Source organism: Anguilla anguilla, chromosome 6 (assembly GCF_013347855.1).
Source record: "Anguilla anguilla isolate fAngAng1 chromosome 6, fAngAng1.pri, whole genome shotgun sequence".
NCBI lineage: Eukaryota > Metazoa > Chordata > Actinopteri > Anguilliformes > Anguillidae > Anguilla > Anguilla anguilla.
The window spans coordinates 24,316,425-24,331,013 of record NC_049206.1 but is presented as its reverse complement, the minus strand read 5'-3'; the positions used below and the strand labels follow the sequence as shown (position 1 = coordinate 24,331,013).

The window sequence follows — 14,589 nt, the reverse complement described above, 5'->3', positions numbered from 1 at the left end:
CCGGTAATTCGCTTAATGGGCCCCGTTTATTATCATTTTGCTCTCCATTGCTGGCACGATGAGGCTGGAGCGGCACCACAAACCTGTGTGAGATTTCGGTAATCAGGGGTGCCACACAGACAAAATGCCAGCCAGACAGACTGAGGTCATGAAGACCGGCAAACCGAACGGAGATTGAAATTTCAAGGGGAACCTGGTGCAGTTTTTCCAACTTTGGTTTTCCAGTAAAACCCCGGCCACATTAATGGCTCATAGTGTGAAAGCCGCACAATTACAGTCACTTCAAATTAAATTCTGATAACCAAATCAGTAATACAATTGTTCAACACTGTTTGAGTGGAGTTTTCCCAGTTTCACATATGCAGCTGTGTTTGTGTTCCATAATGGAAAGCCTGGAAATGGAAAGTGACCACTTTGCTAGTCTTTTCTGTTTGAACTTTGGTTTTTACTACGCATCTAAAAATATAAATGAAATATATTACTGAGATAAAATGTGTAGAGAGGGCATATTTTATGACTATATGAGAAGGTATGTAACCCTGGTATTTAGAGAACATAAAATGATTTTTTTTTTTAAATACACAAAATGCTTTTACAATTGATGTCTTTTTTTCATCATACAAAGTAGTTTGGGACATATACACTATATGACCAAAAGTATCTGGACACTCCTTGGTCTGGGGCTGTTTTTCATGGTTTAGGCTTGGCCCTTTAGATCCAGTGAAGGCAAATCTTAATGCAATTATGTTCTAGGCGATTCTGTGCTTTGAACTTTGTTGCAACAGTTTGGGGAAGGCTCTTTCCTGTTTCAGCAATGCAACGCACCTGAGCAGACAGCAAGGTCCATATAGAAATAGTTTTTGTCAATATCAGTGTGGAACTTTACTGGCCCGCAGAGAGCCCTGGCCTCAACCCAAACCAACACCTTTGGGATCAATTGGAAAGCCAACTGCGAACCAGGCCTAATTGCCCTATCAGTACCTGACCGCACTAATGTTCTTCTGTCTGAATGGATGCAAATCTCAGCTGCAATGATCCATCGTCTAGTTTTAAGCCTTCCCTAGTGTGGAGGTTGTTATAGCAGCAAAGAGTGGACCAACTCTATATTAATGCCCATAATTTTGGATGACATGTTGATGTCAGGTATCCACATACTTTTGGACATGTGGTGTATAAATACATGCAAGATTTTTGGCAATGGTATTAAGTTTATATGATGTACTTTCAATAATATTATAAAGATGTTTATATAATACAGGTTATTAAAATAAGATCTAACATGATAATATAATAAGTGTAGCCCCTACTGTCTGCAGACTGTATGTAATTAAAGAATTTGACAGTGTGGATTTGACAGTTTAAGGAGCTGAAATGGTTTTCGAAACATCTTTAAAAGGCTTTAATCTCATCTCATTGTGACACCTTCTCTGACGTTTTCCTTTCTTCCTCTTCAGGGACCTTCTACGGATAGGAGTGACATTGGCCGGCCACCAGAAAAAGATTCTAGGCAGCATTCAAGACATGAGGGTACAGATGAACCAAACACTGCCCGTCCAGGTCTGAAAAAGTGTACCCTCCGCCCGGAGCCAATGGAAAACCCCAGCTGCCTGACCGTCTCTGCCAATCAGAAAACTGGCTTGCAGTGCCTCAGACTTTATATTCTCCTCTCGTGTTCCCGCATCATTTGCTGCGTTTCCTCCAAAAAAAAGGTGTAATTTCGTTACTTTGAACTTTTTGAAAAACAATCAGCATCTCACGTGGTGCTTCCAGGGGTACATTTGCATGCACTTGTGTGTTTGGTGCGGCTCCGTCGGGACTTTCTGTACCAGTTTCTGTAACTGTCTCTTGTCAGATCCCTCCTTCTTTTCTCACCCAAGGGACTTGGACATAGATGGGGAAATGACAGACAGTGGTTTGAGGAAAACAAAACGTGAACTGATGTAGTCACGATAAAGGAAAAAGTGTTTTATGGCAAGGAGATATCTGATTTTTCATCTGTTTCTTTATTCATGTCTTCATATTGAAGATGTTTCATGGAAAGGGTACAACTGTGAAAGTGTCGAAGGAAGAGAATGAGACATTTTGCATTAGTCTGGTATTGGGAGAAAGAGAACTGACGTGGCTTGGTTTTAAATACCCGCGAGGTGGAACTACAAAAGAACTTGACAAATTATTTTCTGAACCGGCACGTTTAACAAACAGGAATTCTGGATGGTCTGAAAAATTTGGGAAAACTGCAGTTTTTTTTAAACAACTATTGCAATGGCTATTAATGTTTGTGTTGGCCATGTTTTATTATCATTTTTTTGTTTCATGTTTTTTGGAGACTCATATCAGCAGGTAATTTTTGTGAATCTCCTTGCGTGTCCTTGACTTTTCAGGACAGTGGGCATAACTGAGGGAGTCAAGGACAATGCAGAATCGATGGACAGGGTGACCTGCCTTAAATTTGTGTGTGAGAGTGCTTACTAGAGGCATAACACACAAATACTGTACAATACAGCTTCAACTATGTGCCACAGTGGAAGGTTTGCGCATGAACCGAATTGTAACAAGAAAAATGAATTTCTTAAAAAGCACGGCTGTTTGTTCATTGGAAGTTTTTATATTTTTTATTGGATCCAAAATGAAAATATATATGCATTGCTCAGAAATTCAAAGCGACCGTGAAAGGGACCTTAAATATCTATCTACAGCTATTGAGTTACGTATTATCTCATTCTTCTTCATTTGTTCTCCATTGTTCTGGTTCATTTATTCATCAGCTTCCTGGACAAGAGGCCATTGGAACTGTGGACTAAAAAAACAAGAACACAAGGTCATTGCTGTCTCATAGAAAAAAAAGGATGTGGTGTTATTTCTGTTCCAAACAGCCTGTTCTGTATATGTGACAAAAAATATAAAAGGACATTCAACAATACGGATACACTGTAGAGGAAGTATTATGAGATTGTTGGATGTATTCAGATATCGGAAGAACAACAATTGATTGGAAGAGAGGCGTCTTGAAGAATGGAGATCTGGGAAGACAAGTTGAAATGAATGGATTTACACCCAGAGCATTGGCAATTCTATGTGTCCCCAAAATCATAGCTCAGTTGCATTTTTGTAGTTTTTCTGGTGTACTGGATTCAGAAACAAGCCGAGCTGCACATGCTTTGCTTTGAAATTTCTAGTGCAATAAGTTTTCCCATATGTAAAATGTTATTTTTCTGTATGTATAAGCTCTTCTCTTTTGTAATTAAGAAACAAAGAATATCATCTTTATTCTCCTGATTCTGTTAGCTTCCATAGCTGCTCACCCCTTTTCACTGTTGAGAGTTCCTTGTAGACTGCTGAGCATGGCTGTTTATCTGTGGCAAATGGTAGATTTGCTTTTATGTATCAGGAGACATGGCAAAACGTAGCTCTCCCTGGTGGAGCTCGATGACAGAGCCCCATCCACGTGATTCCCACAGCAGCGGCTCCATTGCTCCGCTCGGTGACAGAGCCCCATCTGGAATGTTCTAATAGAGGAGGCTCCACTGCTGAGCCCAGTGGCAGAGTCCCATCCAGAACATTCCAAAAGCTGAGGCTTCGCCGTTGAGTCCAGTGACAAAGCTGCATCTCAGGGCTCAATTATTTATGGCATTGAAACCACAGATTCGGATTCTTCCACCACAGTCAAAAGTGGAAATGTGGCCCACACCTGTCAAAGCAATTAGCATAGCATACAAGACCTGTCATATGGAAAAAAACATATTTACTTCGATGGATTGCCAGCTGACTTAACTGTCCGTTTCTTCTACCCGGCCAACCTGTTACAATTTGATTCTGGCACAGTTTTATCGTAAACCCCTTTGGTAGCACCGTACGCAGCCTGTCAGATCGGCATAGGTTTGGCCTCATGCGCAAAGCCTAGGAAATGATAATACATTATGGCTCACCAGGACCTTAGCGCTGAGGCTGGAACAAGAGCTATTGGAATGGACCACACACTCACTGCGATAGATGGGCCATGGGCCGTGCTTTAACATTGAGATTAATGAGCAGCCTATGAAGACTCTTGGATGAATATTATTGAGAAAGGAAATGCAATATATGCTAATATATTACTTCTGGTCTGTGACAGTAACATATTGTTGTGTCCCCCTGGGACAAGCCTCTAGGACATTATGATTTATCAGGACATTTGGCAAAAAACACAGCCATGCTCATGGCCTATTTAGTTTTCATTTATAAAGGGCATATTAACTCGGAAATGACAACAACGTGCAACTTTTGATCCATTGCTCTTCCCCATGAGAAATACATATTTTCTTTCAGTTTTTATTTTGTTTCTTACTGCAACAAAATACCTGGTTGTCAGTTTTTGAAAGTGGTGCTCCTACGTAATAAAAAAAAAAAAAAAAAATTAAGTTGCGAAATAAAAACAACCTTTTTTGTTCATCAGTGCATTCCATACCAATGTCAGTTATATACATTGTACAACAAGCCCTACAAATATGGAAGCACCACCCCTCCTATTATACGTTAAGAAAATTAATGAATTAATAATTAGGATCTTGTTGGAGATGAGAACAATATTTATGAGCGGGTGTATTGTAATTACCATGGTTGTCTAATTGCTGAACTTTCTGCAAAGAAAAGCTAAACCACTTAATGAAACAAGATGATAAATGTAAGTAAATTAAATGGAAATGGCTTCATCAAATCAGATGGATTGGATTTTCACTCTAACATTAAAATGGAACCCTGTAAGTGTGTGTGTGTGTGTGTGTAAGAAAGAGAGATAGAGAGAGAGCCTATTTTAAATAAATTAGGACTGGTGAATACTGTTCCACAAGACTGAATAATAATAATTACAATTATAATAATAATAATAGTTATAATAACAACATTAACAAGAAGAACACCTGAGAGCATTTTGAAACATCAATTTCCTTGATTTCAAGGAATACAAAAACATGCAGCGAATGACAACATCAGAAATTAATATGAATAATACCTGTGTTCATATACCTTAAGAAACGTATGTGGCTTCACATCATAATCATAATACGCTTCCAATATATGCAGAATTTTCTTAAGATGTGAAGGAAACTGGAAAGGCATTTCTTAATCTCTGGTACATAGAAGCTTTATTTTGAGTACACACATATAACCACTTTTTAGTACCTACATCTTGTAGCTTAAGAAATGTGTCACAGAAGTTGCTTTTCAAGTTGCTTTTTTTTTTTTTTTTGACAAGACACTCTTTATGATTTAATTACCCATTGTGTACTCAGGTTGTTTATCCTGAGACTGCTTATAATCATAGTCTACTGTCTCTTCTCAATGTTGATTGAAGCTGGAATGGGAGCATCACGATGCTACTGAACTATATTTCACCAGCCCCCAAATTCTCTTAGATATTGTTTGGTGCCAATGTCTCTTCCAGCCCTTTTATATGTTTGTGTCCCAACATTCCATCATTTACAATGCCACCCTTTCCATATGCAGCCATGTTGTGTCCTGAATTTTTTTTTTTTTTCTGTTATGGTTTTGTATGCTTTTTTGTAAACAAACACATAAAATGCCTGTCTTCTAGTCACTTTCTGTATGAATACATGTGTGAGAGAGTACTGTACCTATATAGTAAGAACAGTTGGAATGCAATTGTTTTTCTCTTTGAAAAAACATGATGTATTTAATGGTGAAGACAAAAAAACTGAAAAAAATGCATTCTTGTAGAAATATTTTTAAAATAACTTTTTTTGCAATTAAATTATTTAAGAAATTTATGATAATCTAGTGACTGAGTCATTTTGTTGTATCATTTTTTTGTTCGCATTCATTTTCTCTCTTGATTTTAACAGTCTTGAAAATGCACACAGACGTATGTGCTGGTCTCTAAATGTAAAGTCTATGATAAAAAAGAAAACAATATTAAATAAATAACAAAAATAAGATTTAACAAAAGTGCAAATTCTCAATTGAATTTTACAATAATGTATTTAACAAAAAAATTTATTTGCAATAAAAGGCAGTTTAGAATACTACCATGATTGTACAGAGCAAACTTATATTACATACAATGTATTTATCCTTGAAGATTTTGGCACTTTAAATATTATTTGTCTGTGTATGTGTGTGTGTGTGTGTGTGTGCACATGTGCTTCTTTTGTGTGTGTGAGTGTGTGTGTGTGTGTGTGTGTGTGAAACCCATTCAGACCATTTGGAATTTTTTAAGGGGTACACCTATAACTACACTAGCACTTACCTGCCGATAATACACTACTTTAGAGGAGATTCATTGATACCACTGCAGTCACAATTTTGCAGCTTAGGTTATTTTAGTGAATTTCTGTACTTTGTGTGACATAGGCAGTAGCATGGAAAATAATTTTTCACAAATACAACTTTGTCAATTGCACAGAACAAAAACAACAACTGTATTATTTTAGTTACAAATACTTTCCATTTGTGTGGTTAAAAACTACTTTTTAATAACAGCACAGAGTCTCATTTGCTTATTTTCACTTACCAGTTATCTTAATCTTAACTGAATGATAATCCAAATATTTTTTTTTAAATGTGAATCTGGTTGTCAAAAATAAAATTGTTTTTCTTCTTCTTTCATACGCCATTAAAGCAGTTCCCCACCTTTACCTTTTCTCTTTTTCTTGCTATCCTTTTCTCCTCTAATCTATCAGTTTTGTCATGCTTGGTGTGGCTAATTGGTCACATCTGTGCAGTGACACATGGGCCTGACATCATTACTGGGCACACAATGTGCCGTTTAGCAGGGGACCTCTTTGGGCTTAGCACTGCAGACACCAGCTGACTGGAAACCCTAATTACAGCCCAAACTCCACAACTTGCTAATTGACAACAACTTACAACAAGGCAGAGAGCAACATCAATGTGGGTAAGGGGGGGGGGGCGGGGGGGGTGAGCACAACTAGGAGAGGGAGAGATGTTTCCACCTATTAAAATAAAAATAAACTGTAGACCCATTTATTTAGGAAGGGATCAGTGATCATTTTGTAAGTGCACATTTTTGAATTTAGGCCATGCAAACAACTGGTCTTCTAAAGCGTTTAAAATTTGCGCTTTTTAGTGTTAGTCTCCAAAAATAATGACTGTAATTGGGGGTACTGAATTTATTTATGATTAAAAAGATTGTTAGTATTCAACTTTTGCTCGCTCTTCAGGTCAAGAAAAAGCTCTTTTAGAAAGCTTTATAAGTTCCATGCACCCACATGCCTTTTAACCCTTTAAGGTGTAAGAAAAATATTATTAGAATGTTCTTAACTGAGCATTCTAATGCTGATGTAACAATCACTACTACTAACTGAAAGCAATTGAGTTCTAGAACACTGACGTAGAAGTTTGAAAAAAAAAATTCTTAAAATGGTCGAGGAATTTGATTATTCTGACATGCCGTTTAAATTCCCTGTTCAGAAAAAAATGCATTGCTAAATTAGATGTTATTGACATTGTTACCAATAATTTGAAGTTGGATTAAAACAAAAACATTCATATGGGCCAGGCTCAAAAACATGGTATGAGGAGCAATTATAACACTTTGGTGTAACTAATTTTAACTCCTCCTCCATTCTCCAAGGTCCATGCCCCACCACAAGTAGCATCCCTCCCATTCTCTACCAGGACAGACAGGCCTTTGTTGGGTCCCTGGGTACAAGCTTTGGGACTCTCAACTGGATTATCTCCACGGTTGATGCTCAGAGGGAATATTCCACCAGATTACAGTAAACCAGCCCCTGAATCTCCAGATCAGAGCCAGACTTAGACTCATTCTTACAAAGTGCCAGTGTTTCAAAGGGGCCAGGGTGGTGGTGGGAAGAAGTTTGTTGGCGTGTTGGGGGTATGGATGCAGAGCTAATTTCACTCAACCAAATCCTCCAAACAATTCAAACCTTGCTGGTTGTCTGCTACTCCCATGATAACAATGAGGAACATCAAGGAAAATATGTGAATAGCACATGTTGTTTGGGTGGCTGTACATGAATATGCAAAACTTGCTTTTTTGATCGGCTTCTCAATGAAAGGCAATAGAGAATTTTATATAAAATGCACATATTTCTAAAGATTTTGTAATTCTATAAACATGCCTGGCCTGCATAATGATTTCTGGGTTTGGCCAAGAAGGCCTTCAAATTAAACCTGACACAAAGTATAAAATGAGCTGTGTTACACAATAGCAACCTATTCAGACCTGACCCTAAGCACATTGTCCTTATCCTAAACTTGTTTTATGTCTTACAGAACATAACAATACTCAACATAACATCTAATACTGCATTAAAAAAGTAAAGCTTTGCTAAATAAATGACAAAGTAAACTTTATATAAAACTATGTGCTAAAATATAATGCATAAAGTACTTTTAGCAACATGTCTCAGAACCTAAATCCACAGACTTACATCTTATATAAACTTTATCTTTTCTTGTACTCTCAAGTCAGTTTTCCCTTAGCAGCTCGTATCACCCCAATCTATGTCCAGCCCAGGCTCCTGTTAAAGATAATTAATGGTTTGCGTTCAGCACCACTGAAAGACAGTTGTGAGTGACATTGATGAGCGCCAGGTGCTGTTGACTGCGGAGGTGACTGTGGAAAGGGGACACAGATTTCAGTAGACAACTCATTAGCCAGACACCGATATTTATCATTTTTAATCAATGCAGTGCCAGTAACAGTGTGATTATTGCCTGCATGAGAAAGCAATCATTGTGTCCTCTCTGCTGTCCTTCAGAGGGAGAGAGAAAAAAAATTGCCCCAAAGGAAAGGCATTTTGGCAGATGATAAAACATGTTTAACCAGTCACTGCCGTGCATTGTCTGCACCGTGTGTGTGTTGATTGACATGTCTACACTGACGCAACATTCTTTGGTATATTAATTATAGTGTGTCATTTCAGTTACAGTTGTATATTTTTATATTGTTCCTGGTGGAAATGCCAAGCTTGCCACACCTGAAAGTTATTATACATGGAGTCCACTGGATCTGTTTTTGTTCACAGGAAGGTTTTTGTTGTCATTGCTTGAGATTAATGCAACCGAACAGAAGAAAAGCCACTGTACCAATTACTGCAGATGAACATGACAAGAATAACTGAAATGTGTCATGAGAGTTTGTACTAATGTGACTCAGTTGAAAGTGTGTTGGGTGTTACATTTTCTCTTGTCTTCCTGGGAAATTATTTTTAATGAATAATTGCTTTGGAATGTGTTTACGAGGATAGAAACAAAAAACGAAACACACAGTAGGCACTGTTAAAAGGAACTGAAAGCAAGTTTCTGTTGAAAGCTAGAATTTTGGCTCCCGTATAGCAAATGTGGTGTTTCACTTCAGCAGGGAGCACTTTTTCTATAAGCCAACACTTTCAAATGTGGTGTATGGGAGCCAAAATTGTAGCTATCAATAAAAACTTTCTTGATCTAAATGTAGCAAAATGTACTCTTTTGTGCTTAAAAAAAACATTGTTTTCCATTTAAACTGAGTGAAGTTTCTTGTTTTGCACACACATGCTGTTTTTATAACGTAAAATAAAATTTTATTATGCCCTTGAATCAAATGGCGTTTCAAAACAAATGTTTTTTTGTTTTTAAAAAATCTTTTAAATGAGGTTTAATATATGGCTCAATATTACTGTGTCAGACAACATTGTTGGTTGCCTTGAGGCAGTCTCCTTTCACAAAAAATATGCTACAGCTCAATTGTCTTCAAAGAAAAATAAGCATGCAATGTGCTCCTAGTCATAGCATTGCTTTGAATATAGTTCTGGTATGTAGAGTGTGAAAACAAACTTGTCACCACATATGTCAACAAATAAAATAGCTTCCTCAATCAAAGGTTTGCAAAACCTATACAAAAAGTGGAACTGTTTGATTGTAATCAGCTAGCTAATCTTAGTCTACTTTTCGCGGTCATGTGTCATAATATACTCAATATGGTTCCTTACTGTGAGGCTCAACATGATAGAAGATGTCGGGGAATGAAACCCCTTTGAATAGGATCATTAACCGCAAAAGGACGGCACTATTCGGTTTATTTTGCCAAAATACCATTGCTGGGTTTTAGAAAACAATGACTTCGTGTAATTTGCTGACATTGTAATAAAAGAGCAATGATAGCTAGCTTGACCAATGATAAGTTCCTATTCAGAAAAGTGACAGGTTTGGGGGTGTTTTCCCACTTACTGGTTAGTATACGTTCCTATGACGTGTTACCGACTGTAACTATCCAACATGTGTGGTTGGCTCTAATTTGCATATTATTTAGCATACCCTGTTGGGGGCTGTGATGTGATCATATTTCTAACACCAAACTGAAGAATGTATCATTCTATATATTGCAGTTATGTATACACATTTTAGAATGTATACATATTTTAAATGCATCTCCACAGTTTTGTACAAGTAATCTCACTCTGAATCTGTTCATTCTATTTGATTATTAAATTAACTGTCTTGTCCTACTTTGTTTTTAAGAATAGCAGTTCTCTGATCCTACTATTGACATTTACATAATGCAGCTGTATCAGCAATATTAAAATAAAACATGTGAGAGGTGTTCAGGCTTTTAGACAAGCTGAAAGTATTTTATGGTTTTATAAAAATGCATGCCGGGTACTATGTTAATTTAAAGGTGTTCAATGAAGAAAAATATTCATTGCTCATGAATATGCTAATAAATATTATTTCTTTTTTCACAGTGTACTTCTCTCTGCATTTCAGCGGTATATCAAAAGCTCAAGGAGAATTTGTGGTCAACTGAACAGTAGTTTTGAAATGCTCATTTTCTGGTTTCAAGGCCCCTGAATTGGTTATTACCAATTGAAAAAAATAAAACAAAATAAAACAAGTTTTCTACTGAAATCACAGAAGTGGCACTATAAACTGACAAAAAGTAGCTATACTGCAATCTTTTTGCTACACTACAAACAGTTTTTTTCCCTTAATAATACATGATTTCAGGGGTTTCTTCATGTAGTGTGTAACAGTTTGCTAGTTATTAGCAATGCTGAACTACTGGCAGCAAGTGTTATGTGTATGAATGGAAAATATCTATGTCAGGCTTCCTTGTAGCTATCCTGTAAAAGGTGTTCACCAGTGTAAAAATAATTTCTGCTTAAGAATAGTGTGATGGAGAAGGAGATATGCGTACGTCTGGTCCCCAAGGGTGAGAGGCAGACCGCCTAATGGCAGATGACAGGTAGACAAAGGACTGGGCAGTGGGGGGGCCGCGGGTAATATGTTAACATTCCCCTTATCCTCGCAGCTGCGTTGGCAGGCAGGCAGGAGGGGAGTGTTTTAAAGTGCAACAAAGTGTCAACTCATTATAGCCTTCACTTCACCCTTCTCTCCTTCGCTACTGACCTGCAAGCGCCATAAGAAAAGAAAACAGCGCCGGATGAAAACAAAATTATTTCTGAAATGCACTGAGCCCAGCAAGATTTCCACGCATTTGACGGCAATAAAAAGGATTTTGGTGCGAAGTATGCAATAATGAAAAGCGGGATGGCTATTTTCTGTTTTCAAATCAAAAGAGAAGCAGATTGAGTATGGATGTTCTCGTTTTGTCGTTTCTTTGGTAAATGTCTTTTTTTTTCAAACAATTTCACAATTGGAGCGTACAGTATTAATCAGCAGTGGGAGCCACCTGAAAGTGACTCTAGATTAATGTTCGGTGACTAGACGAAATCATCTACAACGTGACTCCACCTGCAGCCAGCGTAACATCAATGAGAGGGGGTCAAACAAGGGACAGTGCAAGGCGTTCTCAAAAAAATGTAATGGAAGGACGTCATTTGTTTTTGGGAAAGTAGGTTAGTTGATGACGCAAACTGATCACAAAGCAAAAAGCAGCCATTTTGAGTGGACGTGTCTCTTCGGCGTGCAGCAGTCAGCATAATGGATGCATCAGATGGGGCATACGAACCAATGACTGAGCGTTCGCTGTGTACGTGGAGAATAGAAAAATGGCCAAAGTCTATTCCTTGTTCAGCTTCAAAATAAATACTGTTTGTTTGATTTTGCTGATGCCGGTCATGCCACTTTTAATGCCACTCTTAATATATAAGTTCAATAAATTGTGACATGATGTAGTTATATGATATTACATTTAGTAGGCAGAAGCTTTTATCCAAAGCAACATACAATAAGTGCATACTGAAGGTCATTGGAACAATTACAAAACACAGGTCCGATAAGGTACGATACTATATTATGTTTACTGTTCATATTACATGAACCAAAATTTGACATAACAAATATGAAATAAGCATATCATGTTTTGTGTTTCAATTGCCGATTCTGCAGGTTTTTGTCTGTCATAAAATTTGAAACAGTCTTTGCGGCTAGAGCAGCCACAAGTGACAACCATGGCAATAACAGAGCAGATGTACTATGATTTGTTTCCTCCTGTGTTCTGACAAACATTTTTTGTCCATTACATGCTCGCCCCCACACCCCCAACCCCCAACCCCCAACCCCCAACCCCTATGACAGTCGTAACAGGTTCTTCAAAATCCCTGACATCCGAAGAAAATTCATTTTCTGAGTGCAGGTGATTGTGATGAAAGCTGCAAAAAACTATTTCTGAAGAGATGAGAGAAGGAAACCGGAGAAGTGAAACACAGACATGCTATTAACACACGCTCAACAATTAAGTTCCGCCAGCCTCGACCACAACACCATGAATGGCGGGTAAATGAGGAACAATGAGCGTTAATTAAGACTGACAGACTCAGGGGTTCCGAGAGCGAGAATGGGCACAGAATGCTCTTTGTGTTCGTGTCATAACGTTTTAGGTTCACAGCTTACATAATGCAGACTTCTGAACACCGACAAAGATTCTCACACTATGAAGTGCGTGCACACGCACGCATGGTTCAATGAGAACACAATGGCCACTGTCAGGCTTTCACTGAAACCAGCAAGGCTTCAGAAAACACATTATTAACTGTTCGTTGTCAACAGCTCCTCAGCTTTGGTATTAATTAGGATAAAGCTCTAATGGATTATTTAGTAAACAGAAATGCAAAATAGTTCAAACATATTAAATAGGAAAGAAAAACATAGTGCAACATGCTTAGATGTAACACGTTGTTCGGTGTACTCAAATAAGTGAAATAACTCATTTTGGCATCCAAAATCATTTATTTTTAACTCAATCACTTGTAGTCTACCGATATTTTACATTATACTTCATAATAAACTGATAAATAGTACTATGTTAATCCTAGTTTAGATAGAAAAGATAAATTGAACAGATTTAATACAAATTTGAATTTAAGTATACTGAATTCCTTTTCAGAACAGAAAATTGAATTTTCTGTTCTGAAAAGGAATTCAGTATACTTTTAATAATTCTTAAAAATGTTTTCTAAGAATTATTGTATATAATTGACTGTTCCATATTCTCAGAAAATGAAAGAGAACTGAAATGTGCTGTCAGAATTTACATGCATTTCTTCAAGTTTCTTTGCACATTTTAATTTCTAACTGATGCATATTGTGTACTGCAAGATACAAAATACAGCAAGATACAAACCACAAAATACAAAAAAATTATTCTCCAATCACACCTTAGACAATTACAGCAAATATGATGGCAGACAATATAATTACATAAATATTTAAATATAAGAAAAATAAATAGATTGTTATTATGTAATGATACATGTACAGAATCCGCTCATCTGTGGCGATCACATTCTGCTCATCAGCCATGATCACCCCTTGTCTTGATGCCCATCAGTGATGATCGCTCTCCGTCTCAGCGTTTCTGACGGCACAGTGCCCAAACTGAGCTGGAGACAGAACAGGACAAACATCCTCCATTCTCTACTCATCTCTTCCTCCTTCCCTTTGCGGTAAAGAAGATGGCAGATGGTTGGGTTCCTCTCTCGGTCCACTGGGTATATATTTGTGCACAGCTGGACAGGGGTCTGGCTTGGAAAGGATCGGTGGTGTGTGTGTGTGTTGGGGGGGCGGGGGGGTGTGTTGTTAACATCTAAATAACTACCTCTCTATGCAAATAGATTCAGGAAATGTGTTAGACTCTCTCCTTTGTTTGTATCCAGGCTGTGTAAGCTATTTGCTAGACCTGGATGGAATACTTTATTTGAAACCATTCAGACAACAATAGCAGGTACCTGACTATCCTACGTCCATGTCCACCAATATCGTGGGGCAAAACTCTAATTTCAAATGCTTTTACCTTTGGAGGGAAATGCTGCAGTGTTTTCTAATTTTACTCGAACCTTAAGAGTTTCAGAAATACAGTTGATCCAGGTCTTCTCTGCAAACAATTAAACTTTCAGTATGAATCCTCTTTCAATAAATCATTTTGTGCTCACTTGCATTCATTTGCCTGAGTAAATATGCTACCCTCCAAAGCCAGGACTAACCACATGCAGCTATCTTCAATTGTTAGATAAGAAAATAATATGGTTGTACGATTCATTTTTCTCTGGATTCAATGTTCAAATTAACGAATAATTATGATGAAGATGATAAATATTTTGTTGTCATTTCTAATTGATTGACCAATAGCAGCTACAGAGAGGGAATTCCACAGACCAAAAATAAGTGTAGAAT

At 37.5% G+C, this 14,589-nt stretch overlaps 1 protein-coding gene across 8 annotated transcripts in view; it reads left to right on the top strand.

Moving 5' to 3' along the window:
- LOC118230027 (ephrin type-B receptor 3-like) overlaps nucleotides 1–5,762 on the top strand; it is a 76,241-nt gene extending 70,479 nt beyond the window's left edge. For 7 of the 8 annotated variants that reach the window (XM_035422708.1, XM_035422707.1, XM_035422704.1 and 4 more), the window contains one exon: nucleotides 1,455–5,762. In XM_035422708.1, coding sequence (XP_035278599.1) covers nucleotides 1,455–1,563 — 109 coding nt within the window. In that variant the 3' untranslated portion in view covers nucleotides 1,564–5,762. The remainder of the gene's footprint in view (nucleotides 1–1,454) is intronic. The other variant, XM_035422709.1, reaches the window with a different exon arrangement.
- The last annotated feature ends 8,827 nt before the right edge of the window (nucleotides 5,763–14,589 follow it).